Source organism: Panonychus citri, unplaced genomic scaffold (genome assembly GCF_014898815.1).
Source record: "Panonychus citri isolate SS breed McGregor unplaced genomic scaffold, ASM1489881v1 Contig00134, whole genome shotgun sequence".
Lineage (NCBI taxonomy): Eukaryota > Metazoa > Arthropoda > Arachnida > Trombidiformes > Tetranychidae > Panonychus > Panonychus citri.
Genome location: NW_026515539.1, coordinates 322,818 through 343,463, shown reverse-complemented (window position 1 = coordinate 343,463; position 20,646 = coordinate 322,818). Strand labels below are relative to the sequence as shown.

At 30.2% G+C, this 20,646-nt stretch overlaps 3 protein-coding genes across 5 annotated transcripts; 2 read left to right on the top strand and 1 right to left on the bottom strand.

Annotated features, from left to right (window-relative positions):
* Positions 1-4,278, top strand: LOC128391231 (uncharacterized). Of its 3 annotated transcripts, none has more exons than XM_053351083.1 (4): positions 1-330; positions 1,189-1,707; positions 1,854-1,943; positions 2,511-4,278. In XM_053351083.1, exon 4 carries the CDS (start codon positions 2,625-2,627, stop codon positions 4,074-4,076), a length of 1,452 nt encoding a protein of 483 aa, XP_053207058.1. In that variant the 5' UTR covers positions 1-330; positions 1,189-1,707; positions 1,854-1,943; positions 2,511-2,624; the 3' UTR covers positions 4,077-4,278. The 3 variants fall into 3 exon arrangements, with proteins under 3 accessions (XP_053207058.1, XP_053207057.1, XP_053207059.1); XM_053351082.1 differs by having other exon boundaries at positions 1-942; XM_053351084.1 differs by having other exon boundaries at positions 1-942; positions 1,189-1,943.
* An 827-nt stretch (positions 4,279-5,105) lies between these two features.
* LOC128391045 (uncharacterized) lies at positions 5,106-7,470 on the bottom strand. Its single transcript, XM_053350875.1, has one exon. It carries the CDS (start codon positions 7,203-7,205, stop codon positions 6,264-6,266), a length of 942 nt encoding a protein of 313 aa, XP_053206850.1. The 5' UTR covers positions 7,206-7,470; the 3' UTR covers positions 5,106-6,263.
* A 107-nt stretch (positions 7,471-7,577) lies between these two features.
* Positions 7,578-19,347, top strand: LOC128391044 (frizzled-8-like). Its single transcript, XM_053350873.1, has 3 exons — positions 7,578-8,467; positions 11,612-12,833; positions 17,345-19,347. The coding sequence occupies exons 1-3, from the start codon at positions 7,729-7,731 to the stop codon at positions 17,412-17,414; spliced, it is 2,031 nt and encodes a 676-aa protein (XP_053206848.1). The 5' UTR covers positions 7,578-7,728; the 3' UTR covers positions 17,415-19,347.
* The last annotated feature ends 1,299 nt before the right edge of the window (positions 19,348-20,646 follow it).

Below are 20,646 nucleotides of genomic sequence, written 5' to 3'. Positions count from 1 at the left end.
TAAAATTGCAACGAAAAAAAAATCAACCACAATTATAAAGTAAAAGGAGAAATCTAATCACAATTAACAAAATTAACCTCTGGTTGATTATGGTGTTTACATAATAAGGGAAAAGACATTCAACCTTTATTATCAACAATTAAATTTAATTTCTACCCAACAACATCCTGATTAACCTCCACCTCCACCCCAACAGCAACCTGGAAACACACCCCATCACCAGTAACAACAAGACCAACAACAGGTAATCATAATTAATGTTAATCATCAACAATTTAATTTAAAACTCTTCAAACAATTAACTTGAAACTTCCCATTGACTTTTACACGGTAAGTAGACACACTCACAAGAAACACTCACGTTATAATCATTTAATAAACTATCGTGTTGAAGTGACTAGAGATACACGAAGATGAATCAGTTAATCACAGAACAGTTAATTCAACAATTTACTAATTACAATTCAGGACAATTAAAAAGATTGTGACCTTAACCTAAACCCAAACCCAAACCCGAAAAAAAAGTTAACCAAAAATCATTGTCTTTCTAATCCTCACCAAGTTAACATCAAATTTCATCATTAATTTTTTGTATTTCATTTATCAATTACAATCAATTTTCTTAATTGTCCATCAACTATTAACGAAACTCCCATTAACCATGTTACCTGAATCTATTCAGTCAACAATTTGGAATAATAATTTAAATTGTGATTACCTTTTGTGTCCATCAACAACAATAATCCCATAGATTTACATGTGTCCCTATTATGTGTTATGGTTGTAAATTGTTATCATTTTGTATCCTGTTTAGAGTTGATTGTTGATTACAACAATTTAACTGTTCACCATGAAGTGAAAGTATCACAACCCTGAATCGTAATAATCCTTAATTGTTATAATTTGTTAATTTCTATTCATAATAATTTTTAGTAAATACAAGTAAGTTCATCTCTTTCACTATTCCTCTAACTAAACTTTTCCAACGCGATTCTGGTTAATCATTTTCTCTCCCTAATTGTGATCTCAATGTTTCTCAACAATTCCAATTGTTACCATGATTAAAAGCGATCATCAGAAAAGTTTATTAATTGTGATAATAGTTAATAAACAATAACAATAACGATAATTGACCTTATTCTCAATAGAATGTGATTATTTATGCTTTTTATTTTCTTCTTTCTTTAGGTTGGGTTACATTTCTCTCTCTCTCTCTCTCTCTCTCTCTCGAATTCGTCATCATGTTGATGATTTTTTCATTCACAATTTCGTCTTAATTTTCATTTCTCTTCATCTAAAATTTTCTCCATCACCGGAAACCGAATTAATCTAATTTAATCATCCATGTAAATTCTGCATCTTCATCTTACTCATCATCATCATCATCTATTTCGTGTATTCTCTCCCTCTTATCATCTTCTTATTTTCTCTTCTCTCTTTTTATACTTTTTCTCATTTTCCATTTGCTACTCTACTTGTTGCTCATTCGTTTCATTCATATAAATAATATTTTCCTTTTCTACCTTAAGTTTTTTTTTTGCTTCTTCTCAATGAAAAATGAACTTCATCTTTAATTTTATCACCATTCATCTAATCATCAAGAGTATTAATCATCACAATCAACATTTCCATCTACAAGGTTTACCTGTGTAATTTTTTTTCCAGTTAATTGTTTTTCTCTGTTTACTCCCAACCATATATTCAAAGGTAAATAGTGATTGGCCTTAACTCTTGGCCCGAAGAGTTCAAGGAAATTTGTCTTTTCTCTCTGTGCTTTTTAAACAATTGATTAATTGTTTGTCTACAATTTAAATTGACAATTGTATCTCTTTCCCTCACTCTCTCTCTCCCAGTGCAATTATCATCATCATTATCATCATAATTGTCATCATATCTTGTCATCAACTTGATCGTCTCTGCATTTCCCTTGTTACTTGGTCAATGTAAGTTGATTTCTTGATTTGATTATTACAATTACTATATTGTTACAATTGTTTTCTTATGATTAATTAACATTGACATGATTTAGTGATTCTAATTGTGATTGATTTTCTTTATACTTTGTTTTCAAACATTTTAAATTGTTCAGTATTTTTGGTGATTAACTAATAACTTCTTAACCTGATAACTTGATTCTATTAGTGTAACAATCAAATTTTGATTTTTTTTTCTTACAACTAAATTTAAATTCAAATCAGTAGTTTGATTATTTCACCCACTTAATTGTGAATTGAAAATTTTCCGTTAAAATTAAATATTGATCATAACAATTAACGAAAGTGTTGTAACAACATTGAAACTTTTTTTTCACATTAACACACAAATCAATCAACTAAACATTCAACAATCAAATTGAATCGATTGATTATTATTAAATTAATACAAAATCTAAACATAATTAACCTACAATTTAACTGATTTTTTATGTCTCTTATATTACAATTAACTTAATTGTGTTCTCTATTAATTCCTCTATTAAATGAATAACATTACCAAATGGATATGAAAAGTGTTGGATAACCAAATCAACGGGAACAAATGAATTGAATGATAATTTGAATAATCATCTTCATCTGACCAACAATTAACCCAAAGAAATAAAAACAATCAACTAAATCATCACAATGGTTGCACCATCTCTATGGTTGTTAACCTCCGTTCTTATAATGACCTTTGGTCATTTCGGTCACAAATCTTGCCACCGATCGTGTTCACAGGTAACCTTTTACCTTCCAAAGTCAATTAATTCTCAGTGTTCATCAAGTAAATCAAATTGTCTAATGGAAGCAACAATTACCGTTGATCCAACCGAAGACTCATTCGAAAGGGTTAATATTACATTGACACAATTAATGGCCGGTGATTATTTACGAGATCACACCATGTATTTAACGTTAACATTTCCTGGTCATCATCGATTACCAACAACAACATCAACTAATTACAATTCAATTGGTACCACCAACGAGATAAACAACAACAACAACAACAACAACCCACTCAGTGCCAATGGTTACCCGAATAACGGTAACCCTTTAGTTTCCAATGGTTTCCCTCCATATGTAAGGGAAAACAACCGTTTCTACAATGGAGATTTATCTTCATCTTCATCCTCATCCTCTTCTAATTCATATTTAAATGGATTCTCATCTAATAGTAATAATAATAATAATAATCGATACCTTTATCCTGGTAGCTCATCTTCAACCTCTGGTCATCATGCTCACCTTGAAACAACCACCATAATCAGTTACTCTTGCCGTATACTGGCCTCAGGTAATGCGATCGCTGAGATTATCCAAGGCCATGGATTAAAGTACAGTTATGTTTCAAATTCATCGCGATCATGTTCATTCATCTTTAACAGGTACGATTACCTTTGGCCTACTCTTACCACCCACCAGAAAGTTGACCTTATAAACAATGGTGATTTTACCGTTACCCTGGGTTACGATGATGTGACCAAAGATTTGCGACCGGAATCAATTCCGTTACATAAAATGGCCTTTCTAAGATGCTGCCATAGGCATCATGGAGGGTCAAAGTATTTGGTCATCATTGAACCTTCAACAACACCGGTCAATCCTTATTTATCATCCTCATCTTATTATCCAAGCTCGACTCTATCAAATGGACTTCGTCGTCGACCATCACTTGACTTTTATCTTCAGGCCTATTCACCGATACCGAAAACTGTTGTCCTCGAGTTAACTGGACCTTCGGAACAATCGCTTCGAGTTAACGTTTCCAATTCTTATTTCAATGTTTCCATACTGACCGATGGTGAATGGATATCGGTTCTTAATAACTTGACCCTTCCAAAAATACCAAGACGATCTGATCCCTTTGACGATTTCCGTTTAAATTGGACACTTCCGGTTCTACTTGAAACTCCTCGAGGGTCAATAGTCATTGAGGAAGGTCAATATACACTGGACATTGAATCCGATGTATCTTATAGCCATCGGGAAAAAGTTTACATAACCGGAAAATCAAATCTAATTAACTCGCCATCAATTATTACTTCATTATTGTTGCCAATCATTTTTTGTACAATTTTTAATCAACACAATTAACTAATCATCAATGAGAATAATTTTCTTCCCATTCAATCAAATATCATTGTATTTGTGACAATTCATATAACTAATTGTGTAATTAACTCTAATTTTATTATTATTCTCATCATCTTAATCATCTAATCATCATCATCATCATCATTTTGTTTAATATTATTAAACACAATTAATTATTTGAATAAACAAAATTCAAGATTCAATTAAATTGTGATTAAGTGAATTACTCTTGATTATTTTTTCCTAGTGTGTGTAATAGGAAATGAGTCATCTAATTGTAATTAGATTACCAAGATATCATTTATTAGATTGTGATGTTTAATTGATTATTACATTTGATGAATTAAGTTTTTATCTTTCTCATCTAATGTGTAACAATTTGTATTAACAACAATTTATTGTTAATTTTTGCAATTGATTGATATAAGAAATCAAACAATTTAACTAATCATTCAGTTGCTGATTTAATTACAAGGTGAAAATTGAACAGCCAAGGTTATTGATTAATTCAAATCTTCAATTAATTGTTTACCTTGACACGCAAATTTAATTGTTCAATTTTGATTTTTTCTTAATCAATCATCATGATTAACTATTAATTGTTAATATTTATGGACTCATGACCAATCAATAATAATAATTAAACAATAGTTTCTAATTGTTAACCATCAGGAGTGGTTAGTTAATTGTAATTTTGATGGTCAAGTGTGTTGATCAAAATTGATTTGATTTATTTTTCTTTCTCTCTCCTTAAATAGGAAGTGATTAAATCGTAATTAACGGTAATGATTAAGGAAATTGCGGTTTTCGATTTATCTATTTTTAAATCTTATCACTAATTAGACAAATCGTTACTAACAATTAAGGTTAGAATTTTCAACAATCAGCTAATCAGCACCATGAAAATATATTTCAGATTATGAATTTTACCTGAAAATTTAAAAATGATTACTTAATGGTCAGTTGATTTGACCTAATTATTATTATTTAACAATAGTTAGTTAATTGTTGGTGGTTGATATAATAGTGTCAATAATGATAATTGTTAATTACAATTGTACAAATGATACAAACCAAATATTAAAAAATATTTGTGACATGATAACAAGTTTATTATAAATTGTTTTTTTTGTCAACTGATTGTTTGTTTATTATCACTTGATTACTGGTATTAAATTGTTTATCTCCTGCTGATTGTTTGTATCCAGTGATTTGTATTCCAACCATTAAGAAAACTTTTTAGTTGGACAATCAATTGGTTATGTAATATTTGTTAATTGTTTGTGAATATTGAAGTAATAGTGAGTAGGAAAAAAAATTATAAGTTGATTGTAACTTGGTCTTGGTGATATTAATTAATTAACCATCTTTGAGCATCAATGGTACATTTGATTTGATTTGTGTTGCTTAATTAATTTCCTGGTTTAATTTGTTCGATTTCAAATTGTTAGTGTGTATTAGTCTGCTACTAATTACAATTTAAACGGGCTGAAGATCACAATGTAAAGTTAATTGTAATTAACTTTTTCTTCATCTTCGTCGACATGGTTGGCATCTAATCGGGTTTACAACATTTGCTACGGTTTTATGGTCTCCCTTTTGATGTGACACTTTTTTTTGTCTTATATTAAGATGTAATTTGGTAAAGATATTAAATGGTATTAAATTAACTTGATAAAGTTATCTAACCATTAACCATTTTTCTTTTATCCTTTTGATTGAAAACGGATGATTTTCAATTCACTTTCCAACAATTGACTTGATTGATTCAATTGGAGAGGTTGAAAAGTTTTTTGTTGTTGCTTTTGAGTTGGTGAAACAGAATATGAATTATTATATTGTGACGATAATCAGATGTTCAGTTGATTTCAAATCGTTTTGAAGTAATTAAGGTAGGTTGAGGTAGAAATTTACCAATAGTAGAGACTTAATTGTTGTTGATTAGAGTATTAACCAGATTTGCCACAAGAAGGAAGTTGAGTGGGTGGAAATTTGTACATGGTCCATGGTAAATTGTTTAGGTGTATTTGGTTACACTCTGCGGTTAATTTGTTTGACTGAGTTGATATTTTTGAGCTATAAATCATGTTGAGTATGTCGTTTAAATTTAGTGTTTGTTTGTATTAGCCACTTGTTGTATTGCAATTGACCAAAATGGTTGTACGCTTACTGTATGTGAGTTTTATGTCATTTAGAGGACAGAGTAAATACTTCATAATCTTTAACACAGAAATGATAATCGCCCATGAGTATATAATTATTTGCATGTTCACCATCAAAAGAATGGGGTAAATTTGAGTAACTTTCCATATTGGAATTACATTTATCAGATATTGCAAGATCAGCTCCACCTCCGAATATTGGTCCGTATCTTTGATGATGAACGATTGCAAAACGTTTTTTAATCACATCAAATTTAATTGGATCCGTTGATTCTCTATTAATCAAACTGAATAGAAAAGATTTCTCTGAGGTAATGTAACGGCCTTTTGGATCGGCAGGTATTGACCAAGGGACATCAGTAAATCCGCCACAAATGTCACCATTATGACCCAGGATCAAGGTAAAAGTGGGAGAAATGTTATCACAGTGATGATGGAAAGAGTCAGCTGAAAATCCGTGGGTATGAGCACGATAAATACACCTCCAGGTTTGCTTAGATACTCCATACCATGAGTTTAATACCTTCTGGAAATGACTATTGGAACCAGTGAGAAGGTGAGACCCATGAAATAATTTACCATGATGATGGTGAGATGAATTGGAAGAAGTAATTTCAACAAGAGAAGGTGATAAATAATTATCATTAAGAAAACCATCAAGTGAATTAATTCCACCTCCACCAACAGTTAAATTATCACCTCCTGAAGTACCACCAGGACCAGGTTTATTTTCAATCTTTTTCTCTATCTCATCCAAACGTTTAAGAATCATATCTTCAGTCTCATGTTTACGTTGACCTTTTTCAATCAGGTTGACCAACCTATCAAAGTCAACCCTTAACTTCTCGTTGTACTTTTTCCTACCCGCTTGTGTAAGATTATTAAAAACAATTTCTTTTATCTCATTAACCAGTCCAACATAATCAGTATCACTTTCATTGTTGTTGTTGTTATTATGTTCACTCATAATACTAAAAAACAAACAAAAAACCCAAAAACAAATAACCAAAAAAAAAACACTGATCACCAAACCAACAATAGAAGAAGAAAACAAAGCGCAAAGAAACCAAATCCAGAGAATATTTTCCAATGAAATCCAATCCAATCCAAGTCCAGTCACAGGAACATTAAAATGGAAAATAAAACAATTAAATTCCAGTAGAAACAATTAGAATTAAACTAAAAGTTACCTTTTAATTACAAAGGAAAATTTTGTAAGAGAAGAAAAAAATTCTACAAAAAGAACAAATGTGAAAATAGATTAGAATTTATTCGAGAGATGGCGCAAGTGGGCGTCGAATTTCGGTTGAGGCGCAATCGCTTTTTCCATAGAGAGAGAATCAGTTGATTTTGTTTCGTCTTTGTTGATTGTGGATTTTAACTCAATTTTGATTGTGTTAATTTGTTTCTTTCTCTTCTCATCTTGTAGTTGAGAAAATTGTTTGTAATTTGGTGTTCACATGAGACTCAACGGATTAGATTAAAACCCCATGGATTTTATTTCTCATGGTTGTTTATCTATAATCTCATTGGTAACCAATATGAGTTCATCTTGTTCATCGGTTTTTTATTCTTACCTTATGTTTACCTTTATTTTTACAAGTTTACCTTGGTTTCGAATATCTAATTATAACCTGATTGTTTCAGCTGAATTATATTCAGAATCACGGCCAAAATGTGAAGAGATTAATGTTCCCATGTGTCGAGGGATTGGTTATAATATGACCTCAATGCCAAACCAATTTCACCATGAGAAGCAAGATGAAGCGGGATTAGAGGCTCATCAATTTTGGCCACTGGTTGAGATTAATTGTTCAGATGATTTAAGATTTTTCCTTTGTTCAATGTATACACCAATTTGTATGGAAGATTATCATGAAAGGTTACCCGCTTGTCGATCAGTTTGTGAACGAGCTCAGTCTGGATGTGCATCTATCATGTCACAATATGGTTTCCCTTGGCCCGAGTCAATGGATTGTAATAATTTCCCTCCTTATGGATCACCGAATCATCTTTGTATGGACCAAAAGGAAGGTGCATCACCTCCATCACCTCCACCACCACCACCACCACCTCCTCAACTAGTATCATCATCTTCATCACCACCTCAAACATTTTTCTCTTCATCACCTTCTCCTCCACCTTCATCATCAATCTACTCAACAACATCAACTTCATCTCCCAAACCTCCATCAATTATCACCTCTGGTTCCAATGTTTCTCATATTAGTAAGTACATTAACTAATTCTGGTTACTCTTTCAATCTTGATCTACCAACACACCTCGAAAATCTAATTTCCTTCTAAATCTTCACAATCAATATAATATTAATTTATCTTCGTCAACATCTTCCTAGTTACTTAACTTATCTTTATTTTCTCTCCCGCTTCATCTTCCAATCTTCAATCTCCATGATTTGATAGCAATTTAATTTAATTGACACAACAATTTCCATTTACTTTCATCTCTCTCCAAATAATATTAATATGTTTCTCTCCTTAAATAGATGAATAAGATTTTTTTTTTCTCCGCTTTTCTCTCTCCTTCTTATTTATTTTTATATTAGAGAAAAATCTATGAGATTTTCTTTCTCTAACAAGAGAATACTTTGTGATCAAATCTCAGAATATCTCTGAATTCAATTCACCTTTGAATTTCAATTGAAAAGAATTGAAACTTAATCCATTCGAATGAAAGATTTTATCTCTATGAGAGAGAAAGGGAAACTATAAACGACCTTAACACCTTAAAACCTTTGGATTAATGAGTAGAAAAATAATATCAAACTCTAGGTAAAAACTCACATATCCATTTATCCGATTTCCCAAGATATTTGTTTCCATAGAGGAAGAAAAACTCTTCTACTAGAAGAGATGAGCAAAAAAAAAATTCTCTTCCGAATTTTCAAACTTTTCTTCTATCGATTTTCTATTCTGTTTACATTATTTTCAATTCAGTAGTTTAATTGTTTTCTCTTGTTTACCTTTGTCTTTTTCTCTGTAATATATAAACAGTGAGAGCGAGTGAGATGATGAGATGGAAGCTTAATTTTGTTTAATCTGCCATTATATCAACAGAGGAAAACAAGAAGAAAAAAATATCAATATATTCTTAATATTATCATTTCCATAGTAATCTCATCTTCACCTGAGATAATTTTCTCTGTCATTTTCTTATATATATTTATATCCACAAACAAAATAGTATTAATATATTCCCTTGGAAGGTTATGAACATTTTGTTTATCTTGAAATAATTTTGATACAAATACGAAAATAGAGTAACAATTATTTTCTTTTATTCTTTTTGCGTGATTCAATCCCATAGATCTCCATTTCTCTCTCAATATTTACTTAGAATTGATGGACAAGAAAAATTCTGAATTAAATTGTGATAATTTTCCCTGACAATCATTGATTATATCATCGACTTCTCCTAGTTAATTATTATACAGTTGATAATGACTATCAACAATTAGATGATTTTTTTTCTTATCATCATCTTTGTGCCCCTGATAATTACTCAAGCATATATTTAATCCTAATCCTCCATAGTGATTATTATTTACTTTCATCCAATCAAATCCAATTATCATAATAATAACAAGGATAATATAATTATCCATGTTGATTCAATAAATGAAGGATCTTCTCTCTTCCGTATCAATTGTATTTAATGGAAAGGATAAACAATTGCAATTGCTTTTCAATAGTTAATCAGTATAAATCACTGACAAATCACACAATCATAATTTGCAATTATAAACCATCAATCATCATCAAATTGTTTCATTTCTCAATCAAATACTGCAACAATTAAATTGTATCCACAATGAAATTGTTATCAAGTCAATTATTTTCGTTTCCTTGCTTTTTCCTACTGTTTTTTAATTAAAACAATTGTATTTCTCTTAATTGTTACATTTTCAATAGCAGAGAATTAAATTTCCACACTCTTTCCAGATTTAATTAACAATATATTTTAATTAAATTGTATTTTAATCTACTCTGTCAGAACCCTTGATCCTTTGTTACCTAATTAAGATTATATTGAACAGTAATAGCTACTTAATAATAATTAATCAGCTCTCACAATCCCACTAATGAGTATTGATGTTGAATGAAAGACTTTTTTTATCACTTCCTTATCATCATCATCATCATCTGATGCTTTTGTAATTGAAACCTTTCATTATCTATCAAGTTCAGAAATTGAATGTCCATTTGATACCAAAACATAACAATAAGTGACATGTTGACTGACCATATATAGAATCTAATAATACTTAAGTCTTCTTCTTTTCTCTTGACCATCACTTAACATTGTTGTTTTTTTTCCACTGAATGTCCAGTAGTTTTTATTATTATTTTGATCCTCTTTTCTTTTATCTTTCTCCATCTTCTCTTTGGTATCTTTATACAAGATTTGATATTGGAAAAACACATTAAGGCTCATCCCTTTTTTCACCTTATCTTCATCTTCTTATACTCTTACCAAAGGTAAGGAAGGAGGAGATGAGGATGTGTAGGTGGAAGATAAAAAGAGAATAAATGTAAGAAGAGAAGGAGAAGAAAAAAAAATCCATTCGCTTTTTCTCCAATTGATAATACTAACTCTTTGCTAATATCGAAAATCTTTGGTTACATTCATTATAATCTTTACCTTTAATCTTATAAACCTTTAGTCTTTTTCCAATCAAATTAAACTAGCCTTTTCCTTTACACATCTTGACCATTTTCATTTCCCAATTGTCCTTTCCTTATCTTCATCAGTAATGACCTTTTCTTACCTTGATTATTTCTTTAATACTTGAACATATTACTTTATATCCACTCCTCCCACCCAACCTCTGCTAGTATCTCACCACCCTAACCAATACACTATTAGTACACTATAAGTAATCATCATCATCATCATCATTTCTTGAATAACCTTAAATTACCTAAAATCAGACAATCCATATGAAAAGGAAAAAGACAAATTTACTTTCTCTCTCTGTCTCTCTCTCTAATTTAGATTAACTGTATTTCATAGTCACGATAATCATCTAATATAATGTTGATCCAAAATTGTTACCGGAACAGGAAACAATAATGAATTACTTAGGCCAACATCTTAAAGATAGTGGATATATAATAACATATAAAACTATATCATGACAATTTTTATATCTTATCTTTAAATCAATAATCTTGTTTGTCTTTACCAGACTTATATCTATGGTGATCATGATAACATTTGACAGTTTTATTAATATATTAGTCCACAGAAATGAATTATGATGAAGATAATTATGATTAATTGTTATTAATTCTAATTGTTGATTTGCTCTTTTTTTCCTTCTCTTTTTTAATAATAAAATCACTTTTTAGGTACAACTAAATATCCTGATTTAATTCATGGTAAAACTCATGGTCACCCTCGAGCTGGATGCCACTGCCACTGTCGTCCTCCACTGGTCACTATTCATGAACCAAGTGATCATTACAGTAGGATTATTACTGGTGGAATTACTAATTGTGCTCAAGCTTGTCACTTGAATCCATTTTATACCAAACAAGAACAATCGAAGTCCCTTCTATTGGTCACTATAACAGCGTTTGCTTGTTTAATTTGCTCCCTTTTGGTTGTTTGTACCTATCTAACCGATCGAAGTAGATTCTGTTATCCTGAGCGGGCAATCATTTTCCTCTCTGGGTGTTACGTTATGGTTTCCATTGGATTTCTACTTCGCTATCAACTTGGTCACTCGTCTATAGCCTGTGAGGGAAGTCGACTACGATACTCTGGCATAGGAATTCAATCATTTAATTGTACTACAGTTTTTATATTCATCTACTTTTTTGGTATGGCTGCATCTCTTTGGTGGGTCAACTTGACCCTTGCCTGGTTTTTATCTGCAAGCCTTAAATGGTCAACAGAAGCCATTGACAATCATTCTTGGTATTTTCATGCTCTCGCTTGGGGGGTACCGGCAATAAAATCTTATTTAGCCGTTTCAACCTGGGCTGTAGATGCAGAACCATTGGCAGGTATCTGTTTAGTGGGTAATCTTAATCCTCACCACCTGATGCATTTCATCATTGCACCTTTATGTGCCTACTTAATTGTAGGGATTTTCCTCCTACTCTCAGGTCTTATTTCATTAATGCGTATACGCCGAGCTATACGTAAACATGCACGCCAAGTAACCGATAAAATTGGCCTGGTTAAATTGATGATAAGGATAATAATCTTTTCTGTTTTATATATTGTACCCACTCTTGTTGTCATCATTTGTAACCTTTACCAATACTCATATGGACCCATTTGGGAGGTCAATCATAACTGTCACTGTAGCACCAATCGTCTGGAAACTCCTTATGTTACCATTCATTTATTCAAATATGTAATGACCCTTGTGGTTGGTATTACCACTTGTTTCTGGATAATCTCTGGAAAAACGCTCGAATCATGGTGGCATTGTACAGCGGAAAGACTATGTTGCTGTTGGGGTATTAAAGCGCCCAATCCAAGAGGTCAGTTGATTGGGTCAACGGGAGGAGGAAGTAGCCAATATATTGTAAATAGTCAACGAAGTTACAAACAAATCAAGTGAGTAGCCCAAATCTCAATAATATTTGAACATTGGAATATGAAAAAAAAAGATATAAATTAAGCTGATGTTGTGCTGATTTCTTGCCTAAGAATCGAGAGAATTCAAGTAGAAAGAAATCAATCGATTGAATGTGAATAATTAATAAATTGCTTAGCTTTTCAATCCGCATTATTTAGTAGGTTAGTTCAGTTATTTGAGTGATTCTTATATAAATTAACTAATGACTAGTGAATATTAATCATCCTATAGATTCTTAAACTTTGCTTTTTTCCCCTCTGATGAATAAGCAATGATATTACAAGAAGATGTTTCCGAGAGAGAAATGAAATGTAATAAACTAATAGTAACATTGATTATCTGGTCAGTTCTCTGCGTGAAGACATTCAGAGATGATTTCCTATTGATTATCATTACAAAAAATCCCTCGGGCAATTTTTTTCCGATCATCAATTTTCACTTGCCTACCTGAAACAATTTAGTTACAACATTGAGTTCGATAATCTATATATACAATAATAATATCAAGTTGAATTGAAGCAACATGATAAACATAAAGAGTGAGTAATATTAAGTCAAAAATATTGAGAATGATAAAATAATAGCTTGGAGCAAAATCCTCAATAGGTGAGGATAGCACTTTAACCGTTATTTTTACTTTATAACACTCAAAATCTCATTACTTTTTCCCTCTCCCTTTTATTTGATCTTTTTTTCATCATCTCTCTCGCCTCTCCTCATCTTCATCTTTATCATCATCTCTTGAGCCTTTCATACTCTATGGAGTTTATTTATCATTTTCCAACAACAACAGTAATAATAATAATGACGATGATAACATTTCTTGACCACCAAGACTTAACCTAAACTGTCAATCAAAAGTAATTGTTATTATATTCAGTCCACTTTTTGTAAGCTGACAAAATTGTGAGCATTTACATAGAAACAGAGAGAGAGAGAGAGAGTTGAAGGGAGCTTGAAAGAAGCCTCTATGCTGTCCATTGTATTGATACTGTCAAAAACATGATGGCGATGAAGATGGAGATGATGAGGATGACAAATAGAATAAAATGATAAAAAGTAATAATTCGATAATAGAAGTGAATCAAAGAGATGATGAATTTTTCCCATGGATTATTTTCTATGGTTGCATTTTTCTCATATGCATTGAGAATACACTCCTATCAATTTGTTCTGATTCCATCTTAATTCATCCAAGTAAAATGATTAATTTAATTTACTCTAGATAAATATTATCATTAACTTTATTCTAGCTTCATGATTTCAATTATGATTCTTCATGAAACCAAAGTAAAATGAATCAATCCAAGAGTTTTTTTCTTTGTATGATTTAATTTACTATTGATTCTAACTTTCTAGCTTTCAATTGATTAACTAATTCATTTTATATTTATCATGTTATCTCTTTGGATTATGATTAGATTGATATGGAAATCAAACTCATAATCATCCATAACTAAAATTGTTCTTAAACCTCCTACTTTAATTGCTTGAATCGAAATTCAAATGCAATTTAAAACAGAAAACCTGGAAAGAAAAAATTACTATTCTAATTTATTCCAATCATCATCTATCATAATAACATGGATCTTTCATCTTCATCTCTATCATCATCAATATCATCACTCTTTCAATATGTATTATGAAAAAAAAACAACATGATGATGATGAGACATTGATGACTGATGTTATAATACACACACATAAGTTTATCCAACCCCAACAGCAAAAAGCAATTTCCCTTATAACTAAATCTCTCTATGTGTAATATTATTACTTGAGAATTGCTATCAACTGTGAAACTAAATTGCTCTCGAAGTGTTTTCCATGTTTACTCTCAATTTTACACCAGTTTCATCTCTAAGGATGAAAGAGGCAAAAGATGAGGATAAAAGTGAAGATACAAAATATGAGGATAGAAAAAGAAAGATGGAGAAGATTTGAGTTTGATGTAATACAGTCGCAGAGGAAGATGAAGCTGTGAAATGAAGAGAAAGAGAAAGAGAGAGAGATGGATGATAAGAGATAGAAAAGCACAAAAAAGCATATCAAACTTGCGAACGCATGTTTTTACACCCTGTAAGTTTCCCACCCACATTTTCACCTCATTTGCCTGTTGATTATATTGGTTTTTTCTCTGTGCAATATTTGCAAAAATAATCTTCATCAAATGTTTTCTGCTTATATTTCAATTCCTATGATAACTTTTTGTTCAGGTCAACACTTTTACTGACCAATTTAAATCTCCCTTTTTCTTGCAACATTACCCTAGAAAATAATAACATCTCTTTCCAGTCTATTATCTTGAAAATTTTTCCAAAACAAGATTCATTTCATGGTTACATTGATATTTCATCGTGCTTATCATCATCATCACCTTTATGATGAAAATTTTGGGTTAACTTTAATCATCAAACTTAGACTATATATCTTGAGTAGTACTGGTTAGATTTTTATTATTGTTAACCCAAATTGATGATGATGCTTTCAAGTTAACTGTTATATCATGGTGATGGTCTGATAATGATAATAGTACATATAAATGTACTAGATATTTATTACTATTACAACGTTAATTATAATAAATTGTTCATTCCTAGAAAAGGTCCCATTGAAAGCAAGAAAACAAATTTACAGAGAGAACGTTGTTTCCACAGGAATCGGATGTTAACTCTGTTTTGATTTACCATCAATCATAGAAATGATTTGATATGAAATCTGAGGAGATTTTTTCTTAATAATTATCTTATATTTCTCTATTTCTGTTGATAACATTATTACCAACGTTTCAGATGATCAATTATATTACTCCCAGTTACATTCATCCAATTTGATTGGAAAAGTAACAACATTTATATCTCTCAATTCCTAGTTGCTAGATCTAGTTACTCTCTGATTTTATTAATACGATTATTATATTAACTTTAAACGTTGATCTTGTTTCTCTCAACGATCAGAACTATTTTGAAAGATTAATTCAGATTCAGGATCGAATAGAATTCAAGAGATTGTTTCTGTTATCCCATGAGTTTCTTTTCTCCAATTGTATCCTGTAAACAGATCGACTGTCAGAACTTTGGATATATATACTTTTCTCCCTGTGTACTCTGATTATCCCATGAAAATTTCATTCAATAGACTGAATATATTAATATATAGTTGAAAAAATCCAAGGAAAAAAATCTATATTCACTTGGTAATCATTCTGTCACCATGATGGATGATGAACTGAACCAAAACTTGATTGTGTTTATCATCTTTGGAAACATTTTCATGCTCATATCAGATTGCACCATAATAAACAAGTTGTATTATTTTGTATTGTCATGATAATGATCATGATAATGGTGCTCAGAAAACTCAACTGAAATCATGTCACCAGAAACCTTTTTCAACGCATCTTCTTGTTGCCTTGATTATAATCAACTTTGATTATATATTATCATGATTATCATCATCATGTTCAATTGTTACCATAAAGTGTCACTTATTTTTTTTCCTTCTTAGTTCATTTAAATTGTAAATTGTGTTCATGGTTAATTGTCTCGTTAAATTGTCGTTATTATTGTTGTCTAGTTAGATCAAGTTTCCTGAATATTTTAAATTTTCATAATAATCTATTTTGATTATCATTGACATGATTATCTTAACCAATCAAATAGTTATATTGATTGATTATTTACAATTAAAATTGATTTTCTCTGTCAATTTATATTGTATATGCTTTTTTCATCTCAATCATTGACAGTTTAACATTACAATTCAATTAACAGGCCACTTTTATTAGCTGACGAAATGATTATCATCATTTAAATTGTTTCCAATCTAATTCATGAATACAATATTAATAATCAACATTAAATAGCAATAACTATTACCTTTTTTATTGTTATTAGCTGTTACTATCATTATCACTTGATGATTATCATCTCTATGTGTTTTTTTTATCATCATTATGAATATTATTATTGCTGTTTCCTTTCATAGAGATGATATTAACTCACCTAATATAAATAATAGGTGAATAAAGTTAACAATTGATAATATAAATGATGATGATTATGATAAAATTGTAAATGATAAAAATTACATATGATATGTTTGTATTATTGTAATTACAATTTTGTTGTATATGTTTTTATATAATTGATGAAATTTTGTTTTGTTTACCATGTAAAATGTTGAGGATAATGATGATTTAGATAATGATTGAGATGAATATTTAATAGCTAAAGCTTTATAATCAGGTTGAATCTCATTTCCAATTGCAGGTTAATCTGGATGAATTTATCTTGAACAAAATTCTGACTTGATTCATTAATCTATATAAATGAAACACCATGAACTTTAATATTGATTACCTACTTAAGCTTGAGAAATGATGACTGAATAATTTAAAGTTTGTACAATAAATGGATACATTGGAAAAAATTTACCATGAAAATGATTCAAATTTACTGAATTTCTGTTTCTCTTTTTTTTCTTACAGTCATATTGCTCATCTATCGGGAGGAGGTGGAGGACAACCTCATCGGAAGATTTCACTCTCTCATGTTTAATTAATGTCTATCTGGTCTCATCATCTTCATCTTCATTCTCACTGCCATCTCAGGATCTCATGGTGTATAAAAAAAAGCATTGAAACATTTTCTGTTCCAATGTGATTATATTACATTCTGAAAGAAATCAAATCTTGATGCTTCTCCATTGGATCGATTTATCTTCATTCGTCTTCATGATGTTTCTCAGTTCTATTACCATGAAAGATATAATAATATATAGACACACCAATATTTTCTGGAATACTCAGAGACAAGAATAATAATCTCATGTCAATCACTTTGGAATCACAAGATTTATAATATACCTTTTTGTTTGAAATAGACTTTGACTGTTCATCATCACAATTAATTCTGAACAATCTGATCAAATTATATTCATCGCCATCATGGAAGAACCTTTCATCTTATATCAAGTTGACAACTAATTTAAAGATAAATTAAGAATCGTTGCTTTATTTAGTAGATGATTGTTCATGATCATCATTACAATTCTGAACACATGGGACCAGTTTCTTCATCTTAATTGTTTACGATTTAATTTACGTCGATTATCAGTATCATCATCATTATTATACATTCCAGTTGAATTTAATCCGATTCCTTAATCCAAGATCATCATTGATTTTTAAGAAAAGTTTCGTTTCAAATTATTTCTGCCCAACAATTAATTAGTTTCTGTTGGACGATTTATCTTATTTTACAAATCTAATCATCATTTAATCATCTTCGCCATCATAATCAACTGATTCATTGAAGATTATTGATCATAGTCTCGAAACAATTAACGATAGAAGATCAAATTTCTACCAATCTCGATTAAATACTGGCCTATGGACAATTTGGTCACATCGATTATCATTTGATTACTTTATCTTAGTTTTAATTCATTTATCATCTTCGTCACTTATTAACTTAATTACAAGAGCAATTTGAATAATCATATAAATCCTCTGCAACTATTGTTGCATAATTATTATTATACCAGCCAATTAATTGGACAATCTCATTCAACATCAATGTAAGAGGAGCTTAAGACAAAATCAATCAATCGGATGAATGGACAACAATCAGAGGACCTCTCAAAAAGCCGAATTACAATTAATTATCAACAATTTATAATTAATTCAACATCTTTTGTGCCATCAATGTTTTTTTCCCTTTCGACAATTTGTAAAACTTCAAGTCAATTCAATGATCTGAATGTTATTCAACTTTTCACATCTCAGTATTATTAACTAATTACCTCTCAATTGTAATTAACAATTTACCTTTGCACAACATATACATTCCTATCAACAATCAACAATTAACTTGTTTATATGTAGTGATCAAAGGATAACAACAAACAATTTTATACAGACAAACAGGGTATCCCGATAATGGATAATATTAATTGTCCATTTGATTGTAATAACTTTTTAATCAATATTTCAATTGAAAATCATATAAATTTAACCCTCTAATTTCCCGCCAATGGTTAGTTGATTAATCTAAATTATGGTTAATCATCAATGGAAAACTGTTAATATAAAAACAAACCTTTTTATTGTTTTCAGTGATAATCAGGATAATGTTAATCATTTGTAATTATTACTAATCAAATCAATTGGAGAAAATCGATCAACAATTTCACTAACAATCAATTGATTGTATTAACCATTTTTATCAGTCATCTTTTGTTTACAATATTTTTAATCCAATTAACTTTCCCATATTTAAGTCAATTACTGTCATCAAATCACAATTAACAATTAACATTCAATCGTCCAATACCTTTTAATCACTACAATGGAAGCCAAAAACAGGGTATTTTTAGTTAATTTTCATTTGATTAATTGTTTTAATTGTGTTTCCCTCATAACAATTATCATTTTCCCAATGACCCTTTTAATTTAGTCTCATCAATGTGGTAAATTGTTTTGTAAAATTATCTAATTGTATCGATGTATTATTATTACTATTAATTAATTGGAAGCAAATAAAATTGCAAATATTGAAATTATCGCTCTCTGGTCAATCAATAATTACAACCGACACAACGATTACAGGAATGATTGATTTGATTGTGAAAGTTAATCGGTTGGTTTTATAATTTTCTTTCTTTTTCAAATTAAATCATTATTAGTAATTGATTATTAGTAATTAAATTTAATTTTCGAAAGGTAAAAAAACATCGATGCAGTTTATAGTCGTTTCTTTCGATTTGGGCGAAGATTCGAAGAGTCTCCATGAGAAATTTTTTAGTAGATGATCTATTAGACTTAGTTGCAGCGAAAAGTCAAGTTTCAGAAAAACTTTTCGATACGATGAACCGTCCATTAGTAAATTGCTGTAACCTGGTGAGACTCTCAATGAAGCTCGATTAGACTCGTTTATGGGGAACTTTACTTTATTATTTAGAATGCTGGAAACTTGGAAAATTGAAACAATTTAAGAGATTTAATCACTAGAACTTGAATTTAACTAATAAATGATTAGTTCGAAGACTAAAATGAAAGTGAGACAAAAATTAAATTCTATTAAAGATTATCTTATTATAAGATATCTGCGTAACTAATATCATACTGGTTGTTTTTTATCCCATATAAATATCTCAAAAATTTAATGTCATATGAATGTCAAACTCGAGGACTAAGCAGAATTGAAGTGCTTGACACTACGAGTTTCAAGGTCATTGAGGTCATTTCTCGAAGGATTCGTTCAAAGGACATTTAAAGGCCACCATGTAAAAGAGTGTAAATAATCTATCAAATACCTTACAAACTGTCTATCGTTTATAGAGTGAAGCAAGTGAAGGTCATCTTAAAATCCTTTCAACACAGTCACTGCAAAATAAGATATGGAGGAGTTTGTTGGGCTCTTGCACACGGTGACCTTTAAAATCGTAAGGTCAAGAACTTCAATTCTGCTCAATGCTGCAATTCTTCTGATCAAGTTTGAAATTCTATTAAATTAACCGTTGAGGATAAAATACTCCCTGTATTATTATTACTATTAATTAATTGGAAGCAAATAAAATTGCAAATAATGAAATTATCGCTCTCTGGTCAATCAATTGAACCATTTGAATCGACACAACGATTAGATTAACGATCGATTTGATTGTGAAAGTTAATTGGTTGATTTAATAATTTTCTTTATTTTTCAAATTAAATTGTTGTACAGATTAAATGATTTGCTGATTATTTTGTGTGTAATTGTTTTAGTTTGTTGATTGCCCCAAATTGTC

Excerpts from the sequence above, each read along its gene's own strand:
- LOC128391231 (XM_053351083.1), top strand. The coding sequence starts at position 2,625 with ATGGTTGCACCATCTCTATGGTTGTTAACCTCCGTTCTTATAATGACC.
- LOC128391045 (XM_053350875.1), bottom strand. The coding sequence starts at position 7,205 with ATGAGTGAACATAATAACAACAACAACAATGAAAGTGATACTGATTAT.
- LOC128391044 (XM_053350873.1), top strand. The coding sequence starts at position 7,729 with ATGGATTTTATTTCTCATGGTTGTTTATCTATAATCTCATTGGTAACC. Across the intron at positions 8,468-11,611 it reads TTCCAATGTTTCTCATATTA|GTACAACTAAATATCCTGAT; the intron begins GTAAGTACATTA and ends ATCACTTTTTAG. Across the intron at positions 12,834-17,344 it reads CGAAGTTACAAACAAATCAA|TCATATTGCTCATCTATCGG; the intron begins GTGAGTAGCCCA and ends TTTTTCTTACAG.